The sequence below is a fragment of the Pongo pygmaeus genome, chromosome 4 (assembly GCF_028885625.2).
Source record: "Pongo pygmaeus isolate AG05252 chromosome 4, NHGRI_mPonPyg2-v2.0_pri, whole genome shotgun sequence".
Taxonomy (NCBI): Eukaryota; Metazoa; Chordata; class Mammalia; order Primates; family Hominidae; genus Pongo; species Pongo pygmaeus.
This window is the reverse complement of record NC_072377.2, coordinates 132,842,427-132,869,017: the sequence shown is the minus strand read 5'-3', so window position 1 is coordinate 132,869,017 and position 26,591 is coordinate 132,842,427. Positions and strand designations below refer to the sequence as shown.

General features: G+C 36.2%; 1 protein-coding gene across 4 annotated transcripts in view; it reads left to right on the top strand.

The window, feature by feature from the left end:
• FBN2 (fibrillin 2) overlaps positions 1-26,591 on the top strand; it is a 282,926-nt gene that overhangs the window by 142,746 nt on the left and 113,589 nt on the right. For 2 of the 4 annotated variants that reach the window (XM_063665204.1, XM_054488319.2), the window contains 7 exons: positions 2,921-3,073; positions 4,842-5,075; positions 6,062-6,199; positions 19,358-19,477; positions 20,385-20,510; positions 21,414-21,536; positions 23,510-23,632. In XM_063665204.1, the coding sequence (XP_063521274.1) occupies positions 2,921-3,073; positions 4,842-5,075; positions 6,062-6,199; positions 19,358-19,477; positions 20,385-20,510; positions 21,414-21,536; positions 23,510-23,632 (1,017 nt within the window). The remainder of the gene's footprint in view (positions 1-2,920; positions 3,074-4,841; positions 5,076-6,061; positions 6,200-19,357; positions 19,478-20,384; positions 20,511-21,413; positions 21,537-23,509; positions 23,633-26,591) is intronic. The other 2 variants (XM_063665205.1, XM_063665206.1) reach the window with 2 other exon arrangements.

Here is a 26,591-nt window from a genome sequence, read left to right as displayed (position 1 = left end):
CCTCTAATTGTGTTGGCTTTTGTGAGTTGCTTGGAGTATCTCTAACCTGAGAACCTCTTTACATTATATACTTCCTTTGAAGTTCTTCAGACCAAAAACCTACTATGAATTGAGGCATCAAAGCTATTGATGTGAGGAAGAATCTGGTTACGGATTCTTAGGAGAGATCTTTCTTTTTCCTCCACACAGCATCAAGGTAGACACAGGCAAGTTTCTTTGTTGCCTCCATTACCTTATCTGTATACTATATCCATAAACTAAGGATATGGCTCTTTGGAACCCTACCTTATGAGGGAGTTTTCTGTTATGTATTGGGGGAGAGTGGAATCTGGGCTTTTTATGTCTTATGCCCTGGGCCCTGTGAAACTATCAGAGTTGAAATTCACAGTCTCCAGAGTTTAATAGTAGCCTAAAGGTGAAATTAGTTGTTCAAATACCTCCTAAGATTCTCATTTCACCTCATTTGGGGACTCTGTTTTATCCTTCATTTCATGCGAGCTGGATGATGTATTTTTAAATATTTTTTCACATTTTGTCCAGGATATTTTAATTGAGAGGAACATTCAGGGTAGCTAATTCACCATGAAAGCTGCAAGAAATAGAGCATATGTTGTTTTATTTCATTCTCCCACCAACCATGTTCTGTACAGAAGAAGAGTTAAATATGGTTGAAAATCAAACAATTAATAATATTTGAATGTAAAACTAGGTCTCTTGACTCAAGGCTATGGTTTTGTTTTGTGTTGTTTTGTTTTCAAATTCTATATTACAACTTCCTTTTTGTAGAAGCCTTGAAGAGATAAGTAGATTCATCCTAACTTGTAGCACTGATTGTGTTTTATAATGTTAGTGATTATTGTTAAGAGTTTGGAACTTTCTTATTTTAATTTACATCCTGGCCTTGAGGAGGTAGTATATGATACTTCGGGTTCATAAAATGAATATTCCAAAAATTGTTTCCTTGGATTATTCTTAGGAATAGAAACTTAGCTGTGAAATTATTCCTAATGACAGCCTGTCCAAATGCAACTCAAGTTTTTTTAAATTTCTGCAGTGCCTTTTAAGTATGTGTGCATACATCACATTTAGTGCTCGGTTTTGGGTCCTACTGGGATTTTGGGGGAGAAGTAGAAGGAGGTGTTTGATTCTTATACAGAGTATCTTAAAGGTAATTCATTTATTTTATGATAGCTTAAAAGCAATCTGAGGTGTGGTATATATGGGCCATTAGAGGACATAATGTGCTTACTTTAAACTCTGTATCCAGTGCTAAAAATTTTAACTTTACCTGTTAATGGAATTATAAGCAATTAACAGTTTCATCTTCATTATTGATATGCAGATCCTGATTGCTGTGGTACATCTTTCTTCTTGTGATCATAGACAAAACAACTTTGAAAGCATCTTGATACGGTTGAATAATATGTTGTTAATTAAGCTCACAATTTTTTTCATTGGTTACTATAAAGGCAGTTTCAGTTATAACCCATAAAGTTTACAGATGATATTGATAATTTATCCCTATGCAACTTTGCATTTTATGCAGTCTTTTGCAGTCATCATAACCTGTCTTCTAGCCTTTATCTGATCATTTTGATCCATTGTGTATCCTGCTGTCAGAGTGACCTCTATTACAGTCATATTTGATCATGTCACTTCCTTACATCAAATCCTACTGGATAACGCACAGACTCTTTACCATAGAAGTACTGCCAAACTGTGCTTACCTCTGAGTGGTCACCTTATTTTGCCTCTCAATATCTAGTTTGGCACAATCAGTTTTCCCTAGTTCTTGAAACTGTCTCATCTGGCTCTGGCTTAGAATGACATATATACACTGACAATTCACAGATATATATGTTCAACCTGACTATGCTTCTGCATTCCAGGCTCATTTATTCAACATTCCAAATATAACATGTTTTAAAGAGGAGCCTTGTCTTGTGTTCTCTAATCCTGTTTCTTCCCTCGCCATGCCCATCTCAGCTGTGTAAGTCAAAAACTTAGGAAATGTCTAAGACTCTCTTTCTTCCATACCCCACACCCAAGCAAGTTTCCATTGGCTGTACCTTCAAAACATGTCTGCCCTCTGCTCAGCCTCATCATCTCCACTGCTGCCACCCTCATCAAAGCCACCATCATCTCTCACCTGAATGTCTTCAGTGTCCTCCTCACTGGTCTCTGTGCTCTCGCTACAGTCAGTTCTCATAGCAGCCAAAGAGATCTTCTTAAAAATGTAAACCATTGTCTTCTCTCATTGTAACCATCCAGGAAATCTCCAAACCCTCCACTCGAAATCCAAATGAAATCCCAAGGTCCTTTCCTAATGGCCTATATGACCACCCATGATAGCCTCTGCTGTCTGTCTGAGCTCATGCTCCTGCACTTTCCCTTCCGCATGCTGTTCTCTAGTCATAGTGACCCATCTTTCTTCACACACATGAAGCACATTCTCTTCTTCCTCAGAAGCTGCTCTTTCCTCAGATACTTCTGTGGCTCCTGCCCTCATTTTAGTCAGCTGCCTTCTCAAATGTCACTGTTGCAGGTTGCGTCTGATCAGCTTTTATAAAATAAGCAGTCAGATATTGCTGCATTACAGACAACCACAAAATCACAGTGACATACAGCAGTGCGCATCTCCAGGCTGAGGATTGGGACTGGGTTGTTGCTTTCCTTCAAGCTTCAGAATTGCCTGACTTTAGCTTCTTACTGCAGTCTGTCCTCCTATCTGCTCCACGTCTTTCATTGTTCTGTCCCTGGCTCAATGAATGTTTGAGAAATTAAGAGAGTGAAGAAAGGAATAGATAATAGAGATTAAGTGGTATGAGTCACTTCACCTACATTCATCTCATGTACAGTGATTGTTGTAAGAACCTGAGGTAATTCTGCCATATCATCTGTTTTATTTATACATGCACAGATCAGAGAACAGGCATGTGTTTCTCGGGCCTGGTGAATGGCCGCTGTGCACAAGAGCTCCCAGGGAGAATGACGAAAATGCAGTGCTGCTGTGAGCCTGGCCGCTGCTGGGGCATCGGAACCATTCCTGAAGCCTGTCCTGTCAGAGGTTCTGGTACGTGGCTGGCTGTTAGTCTCCTCGGCACAGACACTGTTAGGAAAATTAGTAACAGTAATGTATTTTGCGCTCTGGGAGGGCAAGGCAGGTGGATTGCTTGAGTCCAGAAGTTCAAGACCAGCCTGGGCAACATGGCGAAATCCTGTCTCTACAAAAAATACAAAAATTAGCTGGACATGGTGGTGCATGCCTGTAATCCCAGATACTTGTGGGGCTGAGGTGGGAGAATCACATGAGCTTGGGCAGTCGAGGCTACAGCCATCCATGATCATGCCACTGCGCTCCAGCCTGACTGACAGAGCGAGACCCTGTCTCAAAAATATATGTATATATTTTGCTCTTCTCCTTGAAGTCAAGTCATATTTGTTTCCCTTCGTGTGTTTTCAATATGACTTGAGTGTTTTTGTGGGGAATGAGATACCATTGTTATTTAGGATCAATTTTGATAATATGCGATTTAGTAACATCAGACAAATACCTGAAAGCTGTTTGACTTGTTTTTGTTCAAGTGTTGTTTTTTAAATTATTTTGAATATTAGTATTTCAATTCAGTTTTTAAACCTCCTGATCTTTCATCCAGAGCTCAAATACCAGAGCTCAAATATCTATAAAGAAGAAAGCTCTGTCTTCATTTATACTTTATTTCAGGAATACCTTCAGCTTATAATGTCTCAGTCCTTGAAGATATTTCCTCTCTTCTCATGATCTTGAAAGTTAATCATACAAGAGTATGATGACACTTCTCATTAATTGTGCTATGGTAACTGCCATATAAATGATGCTGTATTGGGAAATTAGGGTTAATGAGAAGTAGTTCCTCTTGTTACGTGTAATATGAGTAGTAAAGTACAATTAATGTTTCTCACATAAAGATATATTAATATATTCAATTCTATTATCATTTTCTCATTGAATTAAAAACGTGAAAAATAATCAAATTTTTCATATATACTTACAGATATTTATACCAATATGTACTGTTATCAGAAAAGACATCATGACACATTCATCGTTCTTTCAAAATCTCTAAGTCATAAAATACCAAAATCTATTAGTAAGACAAAAAAGGGCAGAATTAATGCCTAGTAAATAATTTTGGATTATCCTAGTTCCACTGGTAATATATAGTTGATAACTTTTATTCCTTTTGATATAGTGCCTTAACTCTGCAAACAGTTAAGACAATAAGGCAATTGCTATCTTCTTGCTTCTCTTTACTCAACTTTGTCACTTGGACAAAAAGGAGCAGATTTTAAAGCTTACTTGATATTGTCTACCATTAAAATCCAAGTTAGAAAAAAATATCATTCTGGAGCAATATTAATACCTAACCTCCTGAAAAAAAAATAGATAGGAAAAATGTATAGGTATAATGCTGATAAGAATGTAAGTAAAACCAGACATATAGAATGAATTAGCATAAAGCTTTAACTTTTATCTACTCAAGTAAATTTTCTGTATTTATAATTATGTCTGGAATTTTATGAGTTGCACTTAGGTGCATAAAATAAAAATGCACATGTAAATGATTGTTTATGCAACTCAGTTAAAAGAATGTGACAATATAGGTTTTAAGTTTTTTTCTAAAACTTCTACATCTTTTTCTTGCTACTGCCAGCATTAGAAACATGTATTGAGATAGTAACCTACTTAATCATATTGTGTAGTATAGGTAACCCAAAGTGACCTGGTACAGTGTACCAGTTGCTTTTGTTATGCAGAAAGACATTCACCTGTGCTTAATGCCAACTTTCTTTTCTTCTAGAGGAATATCGCAGACTTTGCATGGATGGACTTCCAATGGGAGGGATTCCAGGGAGTGCTGGTTCCAGACCTGGAGGCACTGGGGGAAATGGCTTTGCCCCAAGTGGCAATGGCAATGGCTATGGCCCAGGAGGGACAGGCTTCATCCCCATCCCTGGAGGCAATGGCTTTTCTCCTGGTGTTGGGGGAGCTGGCGTGGGGGCCGGGGGACAAGGACCCATCATCACTGGACTAAGTAAGTGGTCAGTTTTCCTGTGGACTCTTTAGTTTCCTGCCTCAAGTGATATTATAATATCTAACATAATTTTAATTTTTCAAAAGGGTTATATGAACACACTTGCACGTGTGTGTGTGTGTGTGTGTGCGAGAGAGAGAGAGACAGAGACAGAGGGAAAATTATTTCAGGGTCTGATACGTAGTAATACTAAATTTGGGAAAATGTAATAGGAAAATATTACTTTTCTGTTCTGTAAACTTTCTGTTAAATTAGAGAAAAGAATGTGTGACCCAGGTCTTTGAAAATACCTATGAGAGCCCAGTAATACTCCAATCCAGTTGACACCACCAAAAAGCATGTTTTTGGTTCCAATGTATTTCATTTGGCAGTTTAAAGCTGCCCTGTTCATGCACCCCTTGAATTATTTTCCAGAAGCATTTCTCCACTAAGATAAACTGAATGTCTTGCTCTGTGCAGATCCAAATATTGTAATTTACATATCTTTCTTTTCCTCACCCTTTTTTGTTAATTTGCTTAAGAAATTGAAAACCTTGGGCTTCAGACCAGAGTTGGCATTTGTGTGCTTGACATTTAACGTCAGTCTTTTTAAAAGCCTTCTCTTGCTAATAATATTTAAGGATGTCCTACAGTGATATGTTTATTCTTTTTGGCATATTGCCGATTTGCTATATCTGAATATTCAGCAGAGTTACAAAGGAGAAATGGAAAGCACTCAAATGTATGGTAGAACATTCCTCTAATTTTAAAAAGACATGATTAAGGGCAGCATTTTCAGATCTGTAACTTAACAAATACAAGTTGCAACCATGTGTCTCAGTAATATTTTTTAGATTCTCCACATTAAAGTTTTAATAAAATATAAAATATCATGAGCTTCTGATATACATCTAATTAATTTACTATTAAATGTCCTTTAAAAATCAATTCAGAAAAGTAATGCATGTTGTAATGATTAAATATAATTGTGCTTTAATTTTCCGTAGCAATTCTGAACCAGACAATAGATATCTGTAAGCATCATGCTAACCTTTGTTTAAATGGACGCTGTATACCAACTGTCTCAAGCTACCGATGTGAATGCAACATGGGTTATAAGCAGGATGCAAATGGAGATTGCATAGGTAAGTTTGTGATTCTTTAATAATCCTTCTTAGTTTTTTTAGTAGCTATTAGATTACAGGATCAAATTGGAGTGAATATGATTTTTTTAAGTCTTTTGAAATAAAGCTAATTTCCAAACTGTCTCTTCTGTGTGTATGCTATTCAGTGTGCCCCCTTAACCTATGCTGAGCTAGATCACTTCAGGAATTTCCTACCCTTTCAAGTGCTAAATATTGTGATTTCTATCTCTGACTCTCCCTTTCCTTTCTCCTTAGAATTGCTTACTCTTAATATAAACTAAAAATAAAAAGGAATCTATGTAACAATGAATATATTTTGAAAACAATTCGTTAAGCATGAATCCATTTTTAAAAGACGACAAGACACCAATGGACTAAAATCTGATACGTCAGGGCAGTAGTTTTCAAATATATTGGTCTCAGACCCATTTAAACTCTTAAAATCCTTGTTATCTCTACTTTGATAATTACCTAATTAGAAATTAAAGATGAAAATATTAAGACATTTATTGATTTATTCAAAAACAACAACAATGAATCCATTACATGTTAACATAAGTAACATTTTTATGAAAAACTACATTTTTGAAAACAAAATGTGTGGAAACAAGTGTCGTTGTTTTACATTTTTGCAAACCTTTTTAATGTCTGCTTTAATAGAAGCCAGCTGGATTCTCATAGCTGCTTCTCTATTTAAGGTTTGGTGATGTTTTGTTTTGTTTTGTTTTGTTTTGTTTTGTTGAGGAATGAAAATGTATCCTCAAACAGATACATAGATGGAAAAGAAGAGGAATATCGGATAGACTTTCAGATAATTGAGATTATTCTTTGATATTCCACTAAAACTTACAAGGAGTAATTCTTAAAGTTTAGTTAACCATGTAGAATCTGAAACCATATTAGTACACTTTTTGTACTCTGTTACATAAAGTCCATTGGTTTGTCTAATGCTTTGAATGGATTTTGTAACATGCATTGGTCGTTTGAAATATATTGATGCACTGTATTATGCACCTCTTTCCAAAGTTGACATATTTTACTATGTACTATCAAAAAATCATATTTGAGAATATCACCATCAAACTCATAAAAATGCCTTCAAATTGCTGGGAAACTATCAAACATACAGTGTTAAATAATCTTTTTGAATTGTCATTTTTAAGCTTGGATTTTAACATTAGCATCAAATATACAGTCTGTTGCTTTTCTTAAAGTGACAGGCTCACTGCATTATTTTCAAGAAAATGTCTGCCAGATTAATAACTCTGAATAACTATAATTTGTCAGTCATTCTTCAAGTAAAAATAGTATTCTGCAGAAAAAGCTGCTAATGGAGTGCATAACTCAAACAACTACACAGAAACTTTTCCTTGAGACAGGCACTCATGGTGCTTCAGTCAGCAACAATGTGTAATGTACATTTTGTCACAGAAGTATTTTAAAAATGTATATTAAAGGGCCAAGATTATTATTAATTTTATGGCTTCACCAATTATATTCTTAAGTGAAAATGTCTTTTTCAAATACCCTGTGAGTTCATGGCATTGACTGGTAGGACAGTTTGGTGCCATTGCCTTCATCTGTGCTAAACAACCATCATTGCTCTTGTGCCATCAGAGAAAATGTTAACATGATTTAAAAAAAAAAAAAAGTAAATAGCATCTTAATATGATTGTGAAAATAGTTTTGAATCAAACTCACTCTGAAAGGATCTCAATGGTCTCCCAGAGGCCACACCTTGAGAACAGCTGCTATAAAGAGTCCCCAACTTTCTTGTAGGTCATATACAAAAAGTTTAACAGTGAGAGAGTTAGTAGTGGTAGGCTTGAAAGTTTTCATTCCTTAAATGCCATTTAAATTGATTTGTGCTCAGTAACTGTGATCTGTATGCTAGCAACGTGGTGAAAGAAGAGACCATCAGGAACATCCAGTCTAGCAGCAGGATCTGCAGTAGTTAGGGGTTGCATTAGTGTCTGTGAAGGATAAGGAATTTCCCCATGGAGTTAAAAAAAAACTCAATAGAGAAGGGCCAAGATGGCTGAGTAGACACAGCCAGGAAGAGCATTTCCTACTGAAAGATCAGACCATCAAGAAGACTGGCACACTCTGAGAGGATCTTCAGAAGGAAGGCATTAAGAATGTATGGAAGGAGCACACAGACCCTGGACTGAAGTAGGAGGAAGCTGGGAAGCCTTCATGGGGCTGCCAAGCACCAGGACTTGTTCCTGACCCTGAGAAGTTCCTGGGGAAGGAGTGAATTAAATAGTTGAGGAGTGGCCCACTCTTTGCCCGGGTCTCTGGAATCCTACCTGCAGAAGATCTCACAACCTCCATGGACATTTGAGACATGGGAGAGCTGCTTGGATAGGTGGCAGGGATAGGACACCAGCCTGTGCAGAGCCCAGAGGGTTTGGCACCAGAGTGGCTGCGATGCCCCTACCCCAAGGCTTGACAACCTCCTTTGGGGGCTTTGGCCTTGGTTGACTATTGGACCTGGACAGAGCAGAGCAGTCTTGCTATGGGACAAGGCCAGTCTGATCTGAGTGTCCCCCATCTGCCAGCCTCTGCCAGTGTCCCTGCATGGCTGTGTCCACTTGGAGCACAGCCTCAGATGCCCATCTGGGGCTCTTCCCAGGTGTCACCACCATAGTTCCTTTGCCAGCAAACCCTGCCTAACCATTGGAGAACTTCAGCAGATGGGCCTCTGCCAACATTCTCCCACCTGCAGCCTCTCCCCACAACTTTGCTGGCATGCACTTGCCCATAGCCTTCCCCCATTGCTTTGCTGGCACACATGTACATAGGCCTCATCACCCCATCACCACTGGCATGTTCTTAAGAAAGAAGCGAACCGATCTGATAGAGCTGAAAAACTCACTACAAGAATTTCATAATACAATCAGAAGTATTAACAGCAAAATAGTCCAAGCTGAGGAAAGAATCTCAGAGCTCAGACTGTTCTTTAAATCAACTCAGTCAGATGAAAATAAAAAATAATTAGAAAGATTGAATGAAACCCCTGAGAAATATGAGATTATGTAAAGAAACCAAACTTACAACTCATTGACATCCCTGAAACAGAGGTAGAAAGAGCAAGCAACTTGGAAAACATATTTGAAGATATTGCCCACGAAAAATTCTCCAACCTTGCTAGAGAAGGCAACATTCAAATTCAGGAAGTCCGGAGTACCCCTGTGAAATACTATACAAGATGACAAACTTCAAGACATGCAATCATCAGATTCTCCAAGGTCAACAAGAAATAAAAAAATTTTAAAGGCAACTAAAGAGAAGGAGCAGGTCACCTACAAAGGGAACCCCATCAGGATAACAGTGGATCTTTCAGCAGGAACCCTACAAGCCAGAAGAGTTTGGGTGCCTGTATTCAGCATTCTTAAAGAAAAGAAAACCCAACCAAGAATTTTATATTCAGCCAAACAAGCTTCATACGTGAAGGGGAAATAAAATATTTTTCAGACAAGCAAATGCTGAAGGAATTTGCCAGCAGACCTGCCTTACCAAAAGGTCCTTGAGGGAGTGTTAAACATAGAAATGAAAGACTGTTACCAGCCACCACAAAAACAAACTTAAGTACATAGACCATTGACACTGTAAAGCAACTACACAATTAAATCTGTATAACAACCTGCTAAATGCAGTGGCAGGATCAAATCAGCACATACCAATATTATCCTTGAAAATGAACGGGCTAAATGCCCCACTGAAAAGGCACAGAGTGGCAAGATAGATAAAGAAACAAGATTCAACTATATGCTGTCTTCAAGAGACCCTTCTCACATGCAGTGACATCCATAGACTCAAAGTAAATGGATGGAGAAAAAGCTACCAAGCAAATGGAAAACAAAAACCGTGGGAGTTGCTATTCTAATTTAAGACAAAACAGACTTTAAACCAACAATGATCAAAAAAGACAAAGAAGGCCGTTACATAATAACAAAGGTTCAGTGCAACAAAAGATTTCTCTATCCTAAACATACATGCACCCAACACTGGAGCATCCAGATTCATAAAAGAAGTTTTTAGAGACCTACAAAGAGACGTAGATAACAACACAATAATAGTGAGAGGTTTTAACACCCCACTAACAGTATTAGACAGATCATCAAGGCAGGAAACTAACAGAGATATTCAAGACTTAAATTCAACACTTGGCCAAATGGACTTAACAGATATCTACAGAACAGTCCACCCAACAACAACAAAATATACATTCTTCTCATCTGTAACATAACACATACTCTAGATTAACCACACACTTGGCCATAAACAATTCTTAGTATATTCAAGAAAAATGAAATTATACCAACCACACTCTCAGACCACAGCATAATAAAATTTTAATAACTAATAAAAGCAAAGATACAACATAACAGAATCTCTAGGACACAGCTAAAGCAGTGTTAAGAGTAAAGTTTATAGCACTAAAATCCCACATCAAAAAGTTAGAAATTAACAATATCACACCTGGAGGAACTAAAAAAATAAGAGCAAACCAACCCCAAAGCTAACAGAAGAAAAGAAATAACCAGATTCGGAGCTGAACCGAATGAAGTTGAGATGTGAAAAACATTCAAAACACCAACGAAACCTAAAGTTGAGTCTTTGAGAGAATAAATAAGATTGATAGGCTGCTATCTAGACTAATAAAGAATAAAAGAGAGAAGACGGAAACAAACACAACCTCAAATGGCAAAGGAGACATTACCAACAACCCCAAAGAAATACAAAAATCCTGAGACACCTCTATGCACACAAACTAGAAAACCTTAAAAATACCTCTGTGCACACAAACTAGAAAACTTAGAAGAAATCATAAATTCCTGGAAGCATAACATCTCCCAAGATTGAGCCAGGAATAAATTGAATCCCTGAACAGACTAAAAATGAATTCTGAAATTGAATCTGTAATGAAAAGCCTACCAACCAGAAAAAGCATGGGACCAGAAGGATTCACAGACAAATTCCACCAGATGTATAAAGAAGAGCTGGTTTCATTCCTATTGAAACTATTCCAAAAATTTGAAGAGGAGGGACTCCTTCCTAACTCATTCTATGAAGCCTGAATTATTTTTATACCAATACCTGGCAGAGATACAACAAAACAGGGAAAACTTTAGGCCAATATCCTAGGCCAATATCCTTGACGAACATAGATGCAAAAGTCCTCAACAAAATACTAGAAAACTGAATCCAGCAGCACATCAAAAAGCTAATTCATCACAATCAAGTAAGCTTTATCCCTAGGATGCAAGGTGAGTTCAGCATATGCAAATCAATAAATGTATTTTTTTAGAGATTTTATCTCTGATTTCTTTCAGAGACAAAGAAATCAGAGACAACACAAACAAATGAAAAAACATTCCATGCTCATAGATAGGAAGAATCAACATTATTAAAATGACCATAGTTCTCAAAGCAATTTACAGATTCTAGCTATTCCTATCAAAGTATCAACATTATTCACAGAATTAGAAAAAAAACTACTTTAAAATTCACGTGGAACTAAAAAAATAGCCTGAATAGCCAAAGCAGTCCTAACCAAAAAGAACAAAGCTAGAGGCATCACACTACCTGACTTTAAACTATACTACAAGGCAACAGCTACCAAAACAGTACAGTACTGGTACAAAAACAGGCATATAGACCAATGGAACAGGTTAGAGAACCTAGAAATAAAGCCACACATCTACAACCATTTGATCTCTGACAAAGTCAACAAAAACAAGCAACAAAGAAAGGGCTCCCTATTCGATAAATGATGCTGCGATAGCTGGCTAGTGATATGCAGAAGATTCAAATTGAATCCCTTCTTTTCATCATATACAAAAATTAACTCAAGATCGATTAAAGACTTAAATGTAAAACCTAGAACTATAAAAACTCTAGACGAAAACCTAGGAAATGCCATTTTGGACATAGGCTCTGGCAAAGATTTTATGACAATGATTCCAAAAGCAATTGCAACAAAAACAAAAATTGACAAATGAGACCCAATTAAACTAAAGAGCTTCTGCACATCAAAAGAAAGTATCAGAGTAAACAACCTACAGAGTAGGAGAAAATATTTGCAAACTACACCTCCGACAGTGGTCTAATATCCAGAATCTATAAGTAACTTAACAAGCAAAAAAAAAACTCATTAAATAATGGGTAAAGGACATGAGCAGACACTTCTCAAAAGAAGACATACATGCAGACAAAAAGCATATGAAAAAATGCTCAGCACAATCTCTCATTAGAGAAATGTAAATGAAAACCACAATGAGATACCATACTATACCAGTCAAAATGGCTGTTACTAAAAAGTAGATGCTGGTAAGGTTGTGAAGAAAGGAATGCTTATCCACTGCTGGTGGGAGTGTAAATTAGCTCAGCCACTATGGAAAGCAGTTTGGAGATTTCTCAAATAATTTAAAAGAGAGCTACAATTCAACCCAACAATACTGGGTATACACCCAAAGGAATATAAAATGTTCTACCATAAAGACACGTGCACACATATTTTCATCACAGCACTATTCACAATATAAAGACATGGAAACAGCCTAAATGCCCATCAGTGGTGCACTGAGTAAAGAAAACGTGGTACATAGACACCATAGAATAAATACTATGTAGCCATAAGAAAAAGAATGAGACCATGTGCTTTGCAACAACATGGGTGGAGCTGGAGGCCATTGTCCTAAATGAATTAACACAGACAAAGAAAACCAAATACCAAATGTTTTCATTTGTAAGTGGGAGCTAAACATTCAGTACACATGAACACAAGGGAACAAGAGACACTAGGGCCTACTTGAGAGTGAAAGGTGGGAAGAGGGTGAGGATCGAAAAACTACCTATCAGGCACTAGGCTTATTACATGGGTGATGAAATAATCTTTACGACAAACCCCTGTAACATGCAATTTTCCCGTGTAATAAACCTGCACTTGTACTCCCTGAATGTAAAATAAAAGTTGGAAAGAAAAATATATATATGTGTATATATAAAACATATCTTTCTCCCTGTCTGAGTTCTGAGCCAGTTGAGGGATAGCCAAAGAACCCATTTCATATGGAGTTTTAAAAATTTTGAAAATTAAAGTTGTTTGTACTGTCTAGGCTCCCTATTTGTGCTTGCTTAGTTCGAAGTCTTAAAGAAGTTGGTCATGATCCTAAGATGTACTCCATGTTTGCACACACTAGTCAAAGCTGGGATTAATACTCCCAGCTTTGGACCCATGTCTGAAAAAATCCAACTATAATTTCATCTAGAGCCTTGGCTTTTCCAAGTAGATTTTTGGTCCCCAGGTGCCACTTGAATATTTTCTCAAATTTTCCCAGCCCATGCACCCTGTGTTGAAGAATTAGAGGGATTCTAAACACTTATTTCTAACAGACAAGGAGGAAAATGAAGCTCTTAAAGGTATGCTGTAAAGCAGCACAGGGTTCACAACACCTTATATCATAGGGGTTCATGACTCCTAAAAGTCTGTAAGCCCAAGAAGACAAGACCATATCTTTTTCTTAGTTAATCATGATGGAAGTGTTGTGCAGATTTTTAAACTAGCTTTATTGTGGTTTAACTGACATACAATAAGTTGTATATATTTGAAGTATATAGCTTGATAAGTTTTGATGTGTGTATACCAATAAAATCATGACGACAATTAGATAATGAACATACCCGTCACCCTCATAAGGCTTACTTTTGTCCCTTGTAATCTCTCCATCTTGCTCCTCCTTTCATCCATCCCCAGCCCCCATCCTGTCCCCAGGCAATCCCTGATTAGTCACTGTGCATTACTTTTCATCGTGTAGTATATTATATAAATGAAATCATAGTGTTACATATATGACTTTTGTCTGATTTCTTTTACTCAGCATAATTATTCTGTGATTCATCTATGTTGTGGTGGGAAAAATCATCTATTTCTTTTTGTTGTGGAATAATATTTTATTGTATGGATATAGCACAGTTTATTTATATATTCCCATGTTGATGGGCACTTATTTTGTTTCCAGTTTCTGTCTATTACAAATAAAGCTCTTATGAACATTCATGTACAAGTGTTTGTATAAGCATTTTAGTTTTCAGTATATACCTAGGCATGGAGCGGCTGGATTATGTGAGAGGAATATATTTAATTATTTAAGAAACTGCCAAAATGTACTATTTTACATTTCTAGCAGCAGTATATGAGAGTATCAGTTACTCCATAACCAAGCCAGCACTTCGTATAGTCAGGTTTTTACACTTTAGCCATTGTAATAGGTAGGCAGGGGTTTCTCATTGTGGTTTTAATTTACATTTCTCTAATGATTCACATAAAAAGATGTTGACCATCTTTTCATGTGTTTATTTGATCTGACACTTCTTTGGTAAAGGGTCAGTTCAAATCATGGTCCATTTTAAAATTATTTTCTTATTGAGTTTTGAGGGTTCTTTGTTTACTCTGGATATAAGTCCTTATCAAATATATGATTTACACATGTTTTCTTCTAGCCTGTGGCTTGCCTTTTCTTCTTGTAACATATCTTTTGAAGTGCTGTAATTTTTAATTCCGACGAAGCTTTATTTATTAAATTTGTTGTTTTATGGATCATGCTTTTGATGTTGTGTCTAGGAAATCTTTGCCAAATGTAAGGTCACAAGGGTTTTCTTCAGTTTTTGCTTCTAGAAGTTATCTAGCTTTAGGCCTATGATCCATTTTGAATTCGTTTTTTAAATACTATATGAAGTTTATTTTTTGTAGTATATTAATAACCATAACCCTTTGTTGAAAAGACTGTCTTCTCTCTATTGAGTTGCCTTTGCACCTTGTTGAAAATCAGTTGCTCGTATATATTGGGTCTGTTTCTGGACTCTCAGCTCTGACTCATCTACTTAGGGGCTTGCTGCATCCTGCCAGTGTTCCCCCGTCTGCACCGTGGTCTGAAAACCCTCTTAAAGCCATAAGCTGAAATAGTCATGATATTCACTGTGTTTGTTTTCCTTCTCTTAGGGATCTATATTCTTTGTTGCCTGATGTCAAGTTTCTTGAAAACCATGATTTCTTATACTTTGTCCGTTTGTGTTTTGAGGAAGGAGGGTAAATCTGTCTTGGCTGGGAACAGAAGTGTCCCCTATTTTCTTAGTGTAAAAATTGTGGAATGAAAAAAATGGGAACAAAAACGCCAGCTAGTAAATTTTTATATAAGTCTAGGCAAGAAATTATGACAATAGTGATGTAGGACTGCAGAAAAACTTAATGATTCGACAAGTGCTTGGGAGGTTAATCAGTGGAATCTGATGACAGATTAGTTGTGGGGAGTCAAAGAGTAGAAAACTACAATGATACACAAGTTTCTGGCTGAGCAAAACTGGACATATAGTGGTGTTGTTAACATGTATAAGAAGGTGCAGATTGGGAGGAAATAGTTGTTGAGTCTTTCTTGGACATGCTGAGTTTTAGGTGTCTACGGTATTTAATTATAGAGCTCTAATGCTAAGAGGAATGTCCAGGGTAGAGTTACAGATTTAGGAGTTAACAACACACAGGTGGCCCTTAGAACCATGAGGATGAACACTGTGTCCCAGGCTGAACAACAGGACAAGTGAAAAGATAACAGGAATACTACAGCTGGAATCCTATGGAACAGCCACATTGAAGGCCCTTAGTCTAGCTCAACTCAGACACACCTTGTTCTAGCTCACAGTGTTAGAGAGATAGCAAAATAATATAGAGAATTATGTTCCTGAAGTTAGGGAAGGGCACATTGTCAAGAGAGAAGTAGTGTCAGGTGTTAAATGCAGTAGAAAAATCAAAGGCAGTGAGGAAAAAAAATCTGTTGGATTTGGTAATTAGGGGGGTTTTATTAACTTTGAAGGGTGGTTTTAGGTTGGTAATTGAGTCATTCTGAGGTTATTTTATTTATTCATAATATTAACATACATATGTTTCATTAACTAGCTTAACCCTAAATAACAGATTTGAGTTCAGGTCTTCCATTAAACAATATAGATGAGAGGCCAGGTATAGAGAGAGTTAGTATCATAATTTTGCCAAAAATGTCTAATTCCACTATGATTATAAAAGAAAATGTGGGCCAAATACGATGTTTTGGAAAAAACAATCATTCTAAACTAGGTACAGGGCTACAAGATCAGAGTTATTAAATTAGGCTTAGCTCAAATTTTGTCTGTGCAAACCTAAAGGGTATCATTCAAAGAGTCTATCTATATAAGTGGTATGCCCTAGGGTTGTACACTATATAACCATATGCAGCCTACCTAGCTTAGCTGATACCACCTGGTGCTTCTTTAAGTGATAGGTATACCTCATCATTTAGCCCTGCAAAATTAAAGCCCCAGCAGCAAGCTTGTCTTTCTGACTACTGTAATTCATAGAGACTTAGTTTAGTAATGGAGCACATTTTCAGAAAATGAGTTTTAATATTTTTAATCCTATACTCTAATTCAATTTTTGATCACTTTGAATTTATAAACAACAAATTGAATTTATAAACAACACGTCAGAAAAAGTGAACAGGATATTAATTAACTAGTGCTTTAAATTATAAGAGCCCAAGATAACACTAGTAACTATGTCAACTGTGCTAATGTTTTGAGGAATAACAAACTGCCATTGCTGTTTGGGAACTTCTATGAGATACCTGATGAAGCAGTATAACTTGAAAGGCAATAGATTTATTAAAGGATCAGTGACAAAGAAAATAGAATTGGGTCTATTTTGCTATTATGAGAATTGCTCCTGATGCCTGAAAACAGTTATATTTACCCATTATATTTTTCTCCCTTTTTCTTGAGAATTCTACTCTAAAATTAAAATTTGTAACTCTCCTAGTGTCTGTATAAGACAAACTGCTGTTAGCAATGTTTTTAATTCAAGTCTCTCTATTTTGGAGTAGTAAAAAATAATTTAAATTTCTATTGGGCTACAGGTAATCCTCGAGCCCTTGCAAACAAAAAACAAAGCCTTTTCTAAGTTGGCATATAAAGTATTTTTCAAGGGGAAATATTTCTTAACTATATACTAGTATTTGAGAAATTAACAATTTTGATAATCAACATTCCCCATAATTTTAAAATTTATTTTAGGAGGTTAAATCCCATGAATTTTGCTTAAAAATACTTATCCCCCCCCCAATGAAAACATACTAAGAAGTCAAAATGTACAGAACGTAGTATTTAAGTACTTTCTGTTCCTGTAAACAAGACAAAACGAACATGATCTCTTGGAGGTCCAGGACTGTGAGACTCAGAATAAAGAGGAGACAGCAATGTTCATGTAGAAGTTGGCAGTGGTCATTTGTGATTAGTCTAAAACTGAAAATCCCAGAAAACAAACGAAAAACAACGAATGGGTTTTAAAGTCATATGGAATTGTAAAGTCACGAATTGCTTTTTTGGTGATTGTTTGGACCAAAATTAAGTGAACGATTACATCTTCTCTGTGTACTAGACCCTTGATGAGTCCCTGAGGGGCTCAGGAGACAGAAGTGAATTATGGTTGTAGTGGCAAAATAGCTGGCAGAGCTGCCATAGTAACAAGGAGCCTTAGGAGCAGACTCTCCAGGGGAGAAAACAGTCCTGCAGAAGTGGCTTTCCTGAAACTTTACCTAAAGAGAGGGGAGTAGATGCGTGGTTTCTCATGTTCTTCAAACAGAACTTTATGTTGAGGCTTCTGTAAAGATAACAGCTACAACACATTTTTAATTGTTGCATTTCAATTATGTAACACAAAATTGAAGTGATCTTCAACACTGCGAACTGAAGGTGGTATTTCGTACTGGAAAGTCTATTTATTATACTTTATATGCTTGCTAATGCTCTCTCTCTTTTCTCATTTTGCTTCATTCCTTTGGCTCGGTAGAATTGATGGTATCAACTAAAACTTTAAATGTAAGTGAGTCTTTATGGGCTGAAGGGGTCCTTGGATGGATGGAAAAGGATTTAGTCCTGTTATTCTTTGTTGTTTTTATTTTATTTGCTATGAAGTTTATTTCCTTTACCAGAAAGGGCTTAATTGCATTCAGTCTGAGTGTTTACATAAATGAAGTTGGTGGGTTTGATACAGTACAGTTCCTATTTTAAGAACATCTGTGAAAGTAGGAATCTGCTTATTAAAATGGTAAACCTGTGAACTGATTTTATTGTTATGTTCTCCAATTTAGCTGAAATGGTATATGTTAATGGCTTCTACACATACATGAAATGGCAAATCATTATGCCCTCACCAACTAGCCAGGTTTTTAATTTGCAAGGATTGAAAATAGTATTTAGTGGGCATTGCTGAGAGATGAATTAAACTTCTTATACTGGCACACGTGATTTCTCTGGGATTTAACTAGTCCAGACTGTTCAGTCTGTCATTTGGTTTTTCAGCCCCTGAATCCTGCAATGGGTTTGCATTTAATTAGGCTTTAGGAGACCTTGAATGGAAAGCATGACTTTCTCATTTTTTGGTCACAACTAGTATTTGCATAAAACTTCATTTTATGCAACAAATCGCTGTGCCAATTTTAAGATCCTAAAGAAACCTGAAACTGCTGAAAAAAATAGGCTTTGTTTTAATGTTTTCATTTTCTACTCCCTCATGTTTTTTTACTTCAAAATATTATCCAAGCTTTAGTGTATATATAGTTGTATACATAGGTGAGTTCAACCAAAAAAAAGTTATACCAAAGACATTCCATAATCCATCAATCTCTTTCTTTAAAACTAATAGCAGTGACAACATGTAACATAAATATATATCTTCAGAATCCTTTCATTGTTCTTCTGGCACTTTACTAAGCCTTAGAGAGGTTATTAACTTGCCCACATTGGTGTAAGCAATAAGCATTATAGCCTATTTCTCTTTTCAGGGCCCATGCTTTTAATCGTTGGCCATTATTCCAACTGAAAAATCTTTAATTCTTGATTAAAGCAAATTCCCATGGTACTCTCTAAAAGGTGATGTTTTTGTAAATCCTCAGACTGGCCTCTGAGTGTATTTGAAGAGAGGAATTTTCATTCATTTATAAATACTTCGCTATTTAGACTATTACCACTGACTGGCCTTCTCTCAAATTTTAGAGGGCTAAATGTACTCTAAACAAACATTTCTACAAATGGAGTGAAGTCTGTAATGGTTTCTTTTGCTGCTCACAGATGTTGATGAATGCACATCAAATCCCTGCACTAATGGAGATTGTGTTAACACACCTGGTTCCTATTATTGTAAATGTCATGCTGGATTCCAGAGGACTCCTACCAAGCAAGCATGCATTGGTAAGGCAGTTTGCTTTCACATATGAAAATATAGTGACCAAGGCTGTTGAGGTTAAAAGTAAATTTATTAAAACATGGAATAAAATAAGTGTTGTTACATTATTACAGATTTATTTATAATACCCTCAGAGATTCTCCTTTTAAACATAAACAATGTTTGCATATATAACCCAGGCAACATGGTATCTGTTTTCACAAAAATTCAGTTTATCTTCCTTCCTTAGATGAGAGCTTCCTTTCTTTTCCAGATAACATCAGTAACATTCTCTGATTAACTGAGTTTAAGATTTATAGTCATTTTAAACTACCGTTTTCTTTGAATCCCACACATAGTCCAACACCAAGTCATGCCTGGTCTTTTTTCACAGCTTCAGTGCTACACCCACCACCCTGGTCCAAACGCGCTACCTCATTGCTGATTCATCTCAGAATTCTTTTACCAGATGACTGCCTGTCTTCTTTTTCATTTCCTATTCATCCACAGGTAGTTGCTTGAATCAACTTTCCAGCAGTTTTCATTGTATTACTCTTAATCTAGAAATTCTGTAGTTACTTTACACTTATCCAACGTCTTGTTCTGACTTTTAAGGCCTTCATCCACTATGTCAAAAACAGCTGCAACCAGTAATTCCAGCTGTCTTGCCCACCCTTTCTTAGGTTTACTGGATACCCTCTTTTTTTTTTTTCCTTTCCCTCTTCAGCTACTATTAAGAGCTGTAAAATTGCTTGCACCTACCTATCCAAAAAAAAAAAAAAAAAAAAAAAAAAAAAAAAAACTGCTGAGAGACAGAAATTTTGCTAAAGAAGTAACATGATTTTGAATATTTAAAATTCCATTTCTTATCTTACTGTGTTTATCTATAAGTATTGTAAAAGAATAATGTTTGGCCATTCTCAATCTTCCTAGATATTGATGAGTGCATCCAGAATGGGGTTCTTTGTAAAAATGGTCGATGCGTGAACACAGATGGAAGTTTCCAGTGCATTTGCAATGCCGGCTTTGAATTAACTACAGATGGAAAAAACTGTGTTGGTATGGAAATTGCCTGCTCCCTTGCAAAAGATTTTAAAAGGATATACATTTTTGTTTAGAACCATATGCTATTTCCATGAAAGCTCACACACCACGTATGTGAGATCTTCAGGTAACTTAGGTAAAATGCAAATGCATTTAATATAAGACTGTTAAAGCAAAAGGACAGATTTTTTGTTTGTTTTTGTTTTTTTTTTTTTTTTGGTGGTGGAGGGGAGGAGATGTTATAACAATGACTAATTTACTGCTTCTGGAAATTTCCTGTGTGTTACAAGTTAAATTGTCAGTAGCAGTTATTCTTCATAAGTTTAAACAAATACTAGCCGCTACTGTATATCAGGTGTTGGGGTTACAACACTGACAAAATAGAAAAGGTTCTTCCCTTCCTCCACAAACTGGAGGAATATAAAAATGTTTGACATGTGCAGTACACAAATCTCTAAAATTGCGGCTTGTGATGTCTAGCAGTGCAATGGATACCAACACACCACAGAAATATTGTTTACAAAGTAACACATCATATTCATCTACTAATGAAAGTCCAGATCATTTCATTTGCAGTGAGGTCTGCCATTGCCTTATTTTCTTATAAAATAAACACTCACTGAAATTATATTATCTTTTTGGTACACAAAGTAACACACTACTCATGGTTTATGTGGTTTTAACAGGAGCTAAGCACAAAATTTAATTATTTTCCTTTATATCCGTATACTGAAGGTCCTTTCCACTCTCTGCACTATTTTTTCTCATTCAGTTGGCGTTCTTTTTTTAAAAAAAACTAAAAGCCATGAGCACATGGCTCGTTTAGGTAGTGGAATTTGACTGGGGGTTGTTTATGGAAGAAGAAGGAATTGGTTCCCTCAAGGCCAGTGTTCAAAGTCATTCTCTCCTCTTCTGCAGATCATGATGAATGTACAACTACCAACATGTGTTTGAATGGAATGTGCATCAATGAAGATGGCAGCTTCAAGTGCATCTGCAAACCAGGATTTGTCTTGGCTCCAAATGGGCGTTACTGTACTGGTATGTGTGGCTTTCAGATAGGAAAGTGACCATGATTGAAACCACCTTTTTTATTTGAATGAACCATGGAAGAATTACTTCAGCTTCCCCATGTGGCTTTCATATTATTCACATTTCTTGCTAATTCACTAAGGCAGGTGTCTAAAGCTTTCTAGAAAAACACACATTGTGGTCTAGGGAACAGTCATATCTTAACAGAAATAATAATGGTATAGGAAAAATTAAGGGACTGACAGATTGGTTTTAGCAAGTCTTGTGGAAAACAATGTAGAAATAATTTCTCTCAACTGCTTGGCTGAATAAAAAAGAAGAAGAAAAAATCTTGAAAGGTTTTTGTTTTTTATGCATCCTCAGAACTAGATTTTCCACTGTCATTCATTATGGGTTTAGCATTACATCTTTTCCATAAAGCTAATATACAGACCATTTGTAACTGTATCATTATCTAAAAACCGTACATTGATTTAGTGAAGACATAATTTTAATATTCCAATTAATTATTTTGTTTATGAAGCCATTTTGAAGACCAAGCTCTAGTGATAACCTTAATAAGCTAAAGTTGTACCTCTTGGGAATAAATGAGACCTTATTATGTTTGTACTCACAATTGGAATTTAATAAAGTGGAATACATTTTGCAGCTTCTACTTAGAAGCACATTTTTCTTTTTCTTTTTTAAATTTATTTATTTTTGAGATAGGTTTTTGTTCTGTCACCTAGGCTGGAGTGTAGTGGCACAATTTTAGCTCACTGCACCCTTGACTCCTGGGCTCAAGCATCCTCCCACGTCAGCCTCCCAAGTAGCTGAGACTACATGCACGTGCCCCCATGCCCAGCTAATTTTGTTTTATTTTTTGTAGAAATTAGGTCTCACTATGTTGCTCAGGCTGGTCTCAAACTCATGGGCTCAAGCAGTCCTCCTGCCTCAGCCTCCCAAAGTTCTGGGATTACAGGCATGAGCCATCACACCTGGCCAAATTTTTGTTTTTCTTTGTTTCCTTCTTTAAGACAAAATTAACTCCATCAATGATGTTCTGCCTTCAATTGCACAAACTTAATCTAAGTACCAGATAAGGATAATGCTCAATTCCTGTAATTTCAATGAATTACAATGAAATCCTAGGGACAGTAGAGATTAAAAAATTGAGACTGAATTCTTATGTTTCTGCATAAGAAATAGATTTTTGACTCTCCGAGAAGGAGGAGTACTGTAGTTTTGCTGATTGAACTCATGACTGGGATGTCATCTCAGGGTTAGCTGATTTGGATTTAACACAGGATGGGAAATTGTCATTATGCTCCAGTGTGTAGAATTATGTTACAGTATGTGACTTTATTTCAGCCTTTTTAAAGAAACTTCAATATACATCTAAAGATGACTTCGACCTCACCAGTTTCTGCTTTCTGGAAATTAGTTCTTATTAATTATTTAATTACAAATGTTGTGAAGATTTTAAGTATTCCTGAGTCGGCAGCTCTGTCTTTGAAGTCTCTTTCATCTTTTGGGGAAGTCATTTAATGCTGGGTTACGTTTGATAAATTCAAGTGTATTGAAAATTAGAAGACATATCTCAAGTTATTTTGTTATTATCAAATGACCAAATGAATATCAGCATAGCATCTACTTCTAAAGTGTCTTTGTGTGAAAAAAATTACAGAAATTTACCTTAATTTTTAAAGAATTTGCTTTACTTAACTAATTTGAATTATTTAATATTAAATGGGATTGTCAAATAAATAATGAAAAAGAAGATTGTGAGGCTTTTTTTTCCTCAATAGGTAAAGTAAAGCATTCTGAAATGTGTTGAAAGGATTGCATTTGTATATAATATCTGTTACCACACTTATTTGTTCTTCACAAATTATAAAGTTATAAACAAAAGGTTAGTAGTATAGAGCAGTGGCAGCAAGTAAACCCTGTAATAAAGTTAAATTTACCCAGTAACCACTTGGCTTCTGTCACCCACTGCACAGATGTTGATGAATGCCAGACCCCAGGAATCTGCATGAATGGGCACTGCATCAACAGTGAAGGGTCCTTCCGCTGTGACTGTCCCCCAGGCCTGGCTGTGGGCATGGATGGACGTGTGTGTGTTGGTAAGTGAAAGATTTTATAATGGCCCCACTGTGCAAAATGATCTTTGAAAAACTGACAGAGATATTTCTGTACAGTGGAGTAATATTCACCATAAGAAGAGTACATGCTAAAACATGGATAAACCTTGGAAAGATTATGCTAAGTGAAAGAAGCCAGTTACAAAACACCATACTACAGTATATGATTCCATCCATATGAAATCTCCAGAATCGGCAAGTCTATTGAGACAAAGTAGATTCGTGTTAGGACAGAGGATGGGGGTGGCGGGAGAATGGGGTGGGAGCTAAAAGATATTTTTGAGGTGATTAAAATGTTCTAAAATCACCTGTAGTGATGGATGAACACATCTGTAAAATATGCTAAAAACTATAAAATTGTACACTTTAAAGTGATGGATTCTATGGTATGTAAATTGTATATTAACAAAGCTATTTTTTAATGGACAGGAACCTCCAGATAGCCCCCTTCAGAACCTTCAGAAGGCTCTGATGACATGCTGGAGAAGAAAAAATATATTTTTAAACTAGCATACTTGATAATATTAGATAACTGAATCCTAAACACAGTGCATTTCAGTTTTATAATTAATAACAAATAAGATATGTAATGGGGATTATAGTTATAGGTAAGTAAACTCTTGGTTTCACCCTAACAAAACTTAAAATATAAATTTTGGACTTGCATCAAAAGCTCAAAATGTTACTCCTCATCACCATGCAACTAGCTGCAGAAGCAAGAGTATAAAGAAGTATGAGCAAGAATATATATTTTATTCTAAGCCATTCAGATTACTCTAGGTTATTTTTGTCAAATTGATCCCATGACAATCAATCAGAAGTACCAGGCCCAGCTTTGAAGAGGCAGGCAAAACAGAAGTGTCACTGGCATTTGGGAACCCCAGCAATATATTCCAATGATAAGGATAGCAGAATGAGTGGTAAAAATACATTTAATGCAGTTTTCCCTCCAAAAATGTTTTCATGAGGCTTCTAGGGTGAATTAGCCCTTGTATACCCTCTATTTTTCATGTTGTACAGTAAAACATAGAAATAGGATTTCAAAGTATATTTGAGAGATATCATATTCTTAGACATAGTTAATACTTTACTCCTACCTATGAGAATCAAAACATTTGGATCCCAAAGGTGGAGGAGAAGAAGTAGAGAATTTGCAGATGGAAATAATCTGTTCACTCAAATTTATCCACTCTATCCAGATTTATTTCCCCCTACAAACTTGTCAGCACTTTGTTCAGGGATATTTCAAATACAGCAGCTAGAAGAATATAACTTCTTCCTGCTTACAGAGCTAAAATATTTTCAGTTGCTTTAATATACTTACTTGCTTTTTTCCTTTACCTAAATGATTCTGTTGAAATCTACCGTGAGTACAAAGCCAGTTTTGGAGGGAGAAATTATTTTTCTCTTAAGTAACCAACATGTGAGTTGTTGCTAGGAATTCAGTAAAACATAGAATTTCATTATCTTGTTCACATCCAGGAAACACATTGGAAATTTTCAGAAAGCCTCCTTCAGTTTTTCATCATTGTGGTCATTTAAACTTTTTAAAATAAAAACATTATTTCTCATGTGTATAAAATTATATATGACTGTTTCTATAACGTGCTAGATGTTTTCTTCACGTCTTTTGACTTGATGTCACTTTTTAGACCCATTGATTCTTTAAGTTTGAGATGAGGCCTGGCGCAGTGGCTCATGCCTGTAATCCCAACACTTTGGGATTCCATGTTGGGTGGATCACTGGAGCCCAGGAGTTCAAGACCAGTCTAGGCATCATGGTAAAACCCTATCTCTGCAAAAAGTACAAAAATTAGCCAAGCGTAGTGGTGCGTGCCTATAATCCCAGCACTTTGGGATTCCGAGTAGGGCAGATTGCTTGAACTCAGGAGTTCAAAACCAGTCTGGGCTTCATGGTGAAATCCTGTGTCTGCAAAAAATACAAAAATTAGCCAGGCATGGTGGCATGTGCCTATAATTCCAGCTACTTGGGAGGCTGAGGCAGGAGGATTGCCTGAGCCCTGGAGGTGGAGGTTACAGTGAGTTATGATTGCGCCACTGCACTCCAGCCTAGGTGACAGAGTGAGACCCTGTCTCAAAAAAAATAGAAAAAATAAATGAATCACTGTTATGAAAAACTATTAGGATAAGCATTTTAATGTTAGGTTTTTTTTGTTCATTTTTCTTCTGTAGACATTAAGATGTGTTTTTGTTTTTTGTTTTAGTCTCAGGTAATTTAGCTATGATTTCAACTAGTGTATTGAAATACAACTCACAAGCGAGGTTGTAAACAAAAGGCAATCATATCTTTATCTTTCCCATTCATTCAAAATTTATTTTTAAGTTTATTCAGTGATGCAGTTTAGTAAGTAAGGAAGAAAACTCAGGCGACATGATAACTACTGAATATTCTTAAGTGACAAAAAAATTATAAGATGACAGCAACATACAGGACCTCTCTGTTCCTCCTGTCCTCTTTTGTTGTTTTGAGAATTAAATAAAGCTTTGAATGGTGTCTAGCACATAGCAAATGCGTAATAAGTTAACTACTACTGGTATTATTGTTATTAAATTAGAATAGTGGTATATCTAGGTCATAGTCTTAAGAGTTGCTGCTTTAAGTTATAAATAAAAGTTGATTTTAAAGAAAGAAGAATAAAATGAAGTTAGCATTTTGCATACATACATATTTTACTCATGGTATGTAGAATCTGCTAATTACCTGAAGAAATTTTAAATCTTTTCATTCTTTAAGAAAGAAGAGGGGGCAGGCATGGTGGCTCACACCTGTAATCCCAACACTTTGGGAGGCCAAGGCGGGTGGATCACCTGAAGTCAGGAGTTTGAGACCAGCCTGGTCAACATGGTTAAACCCCATCTCTACTAAAAATACAAAATTAGCTGGTTGTAGTGGTGTGTGCCTGTAATCCCAGCTACTCAG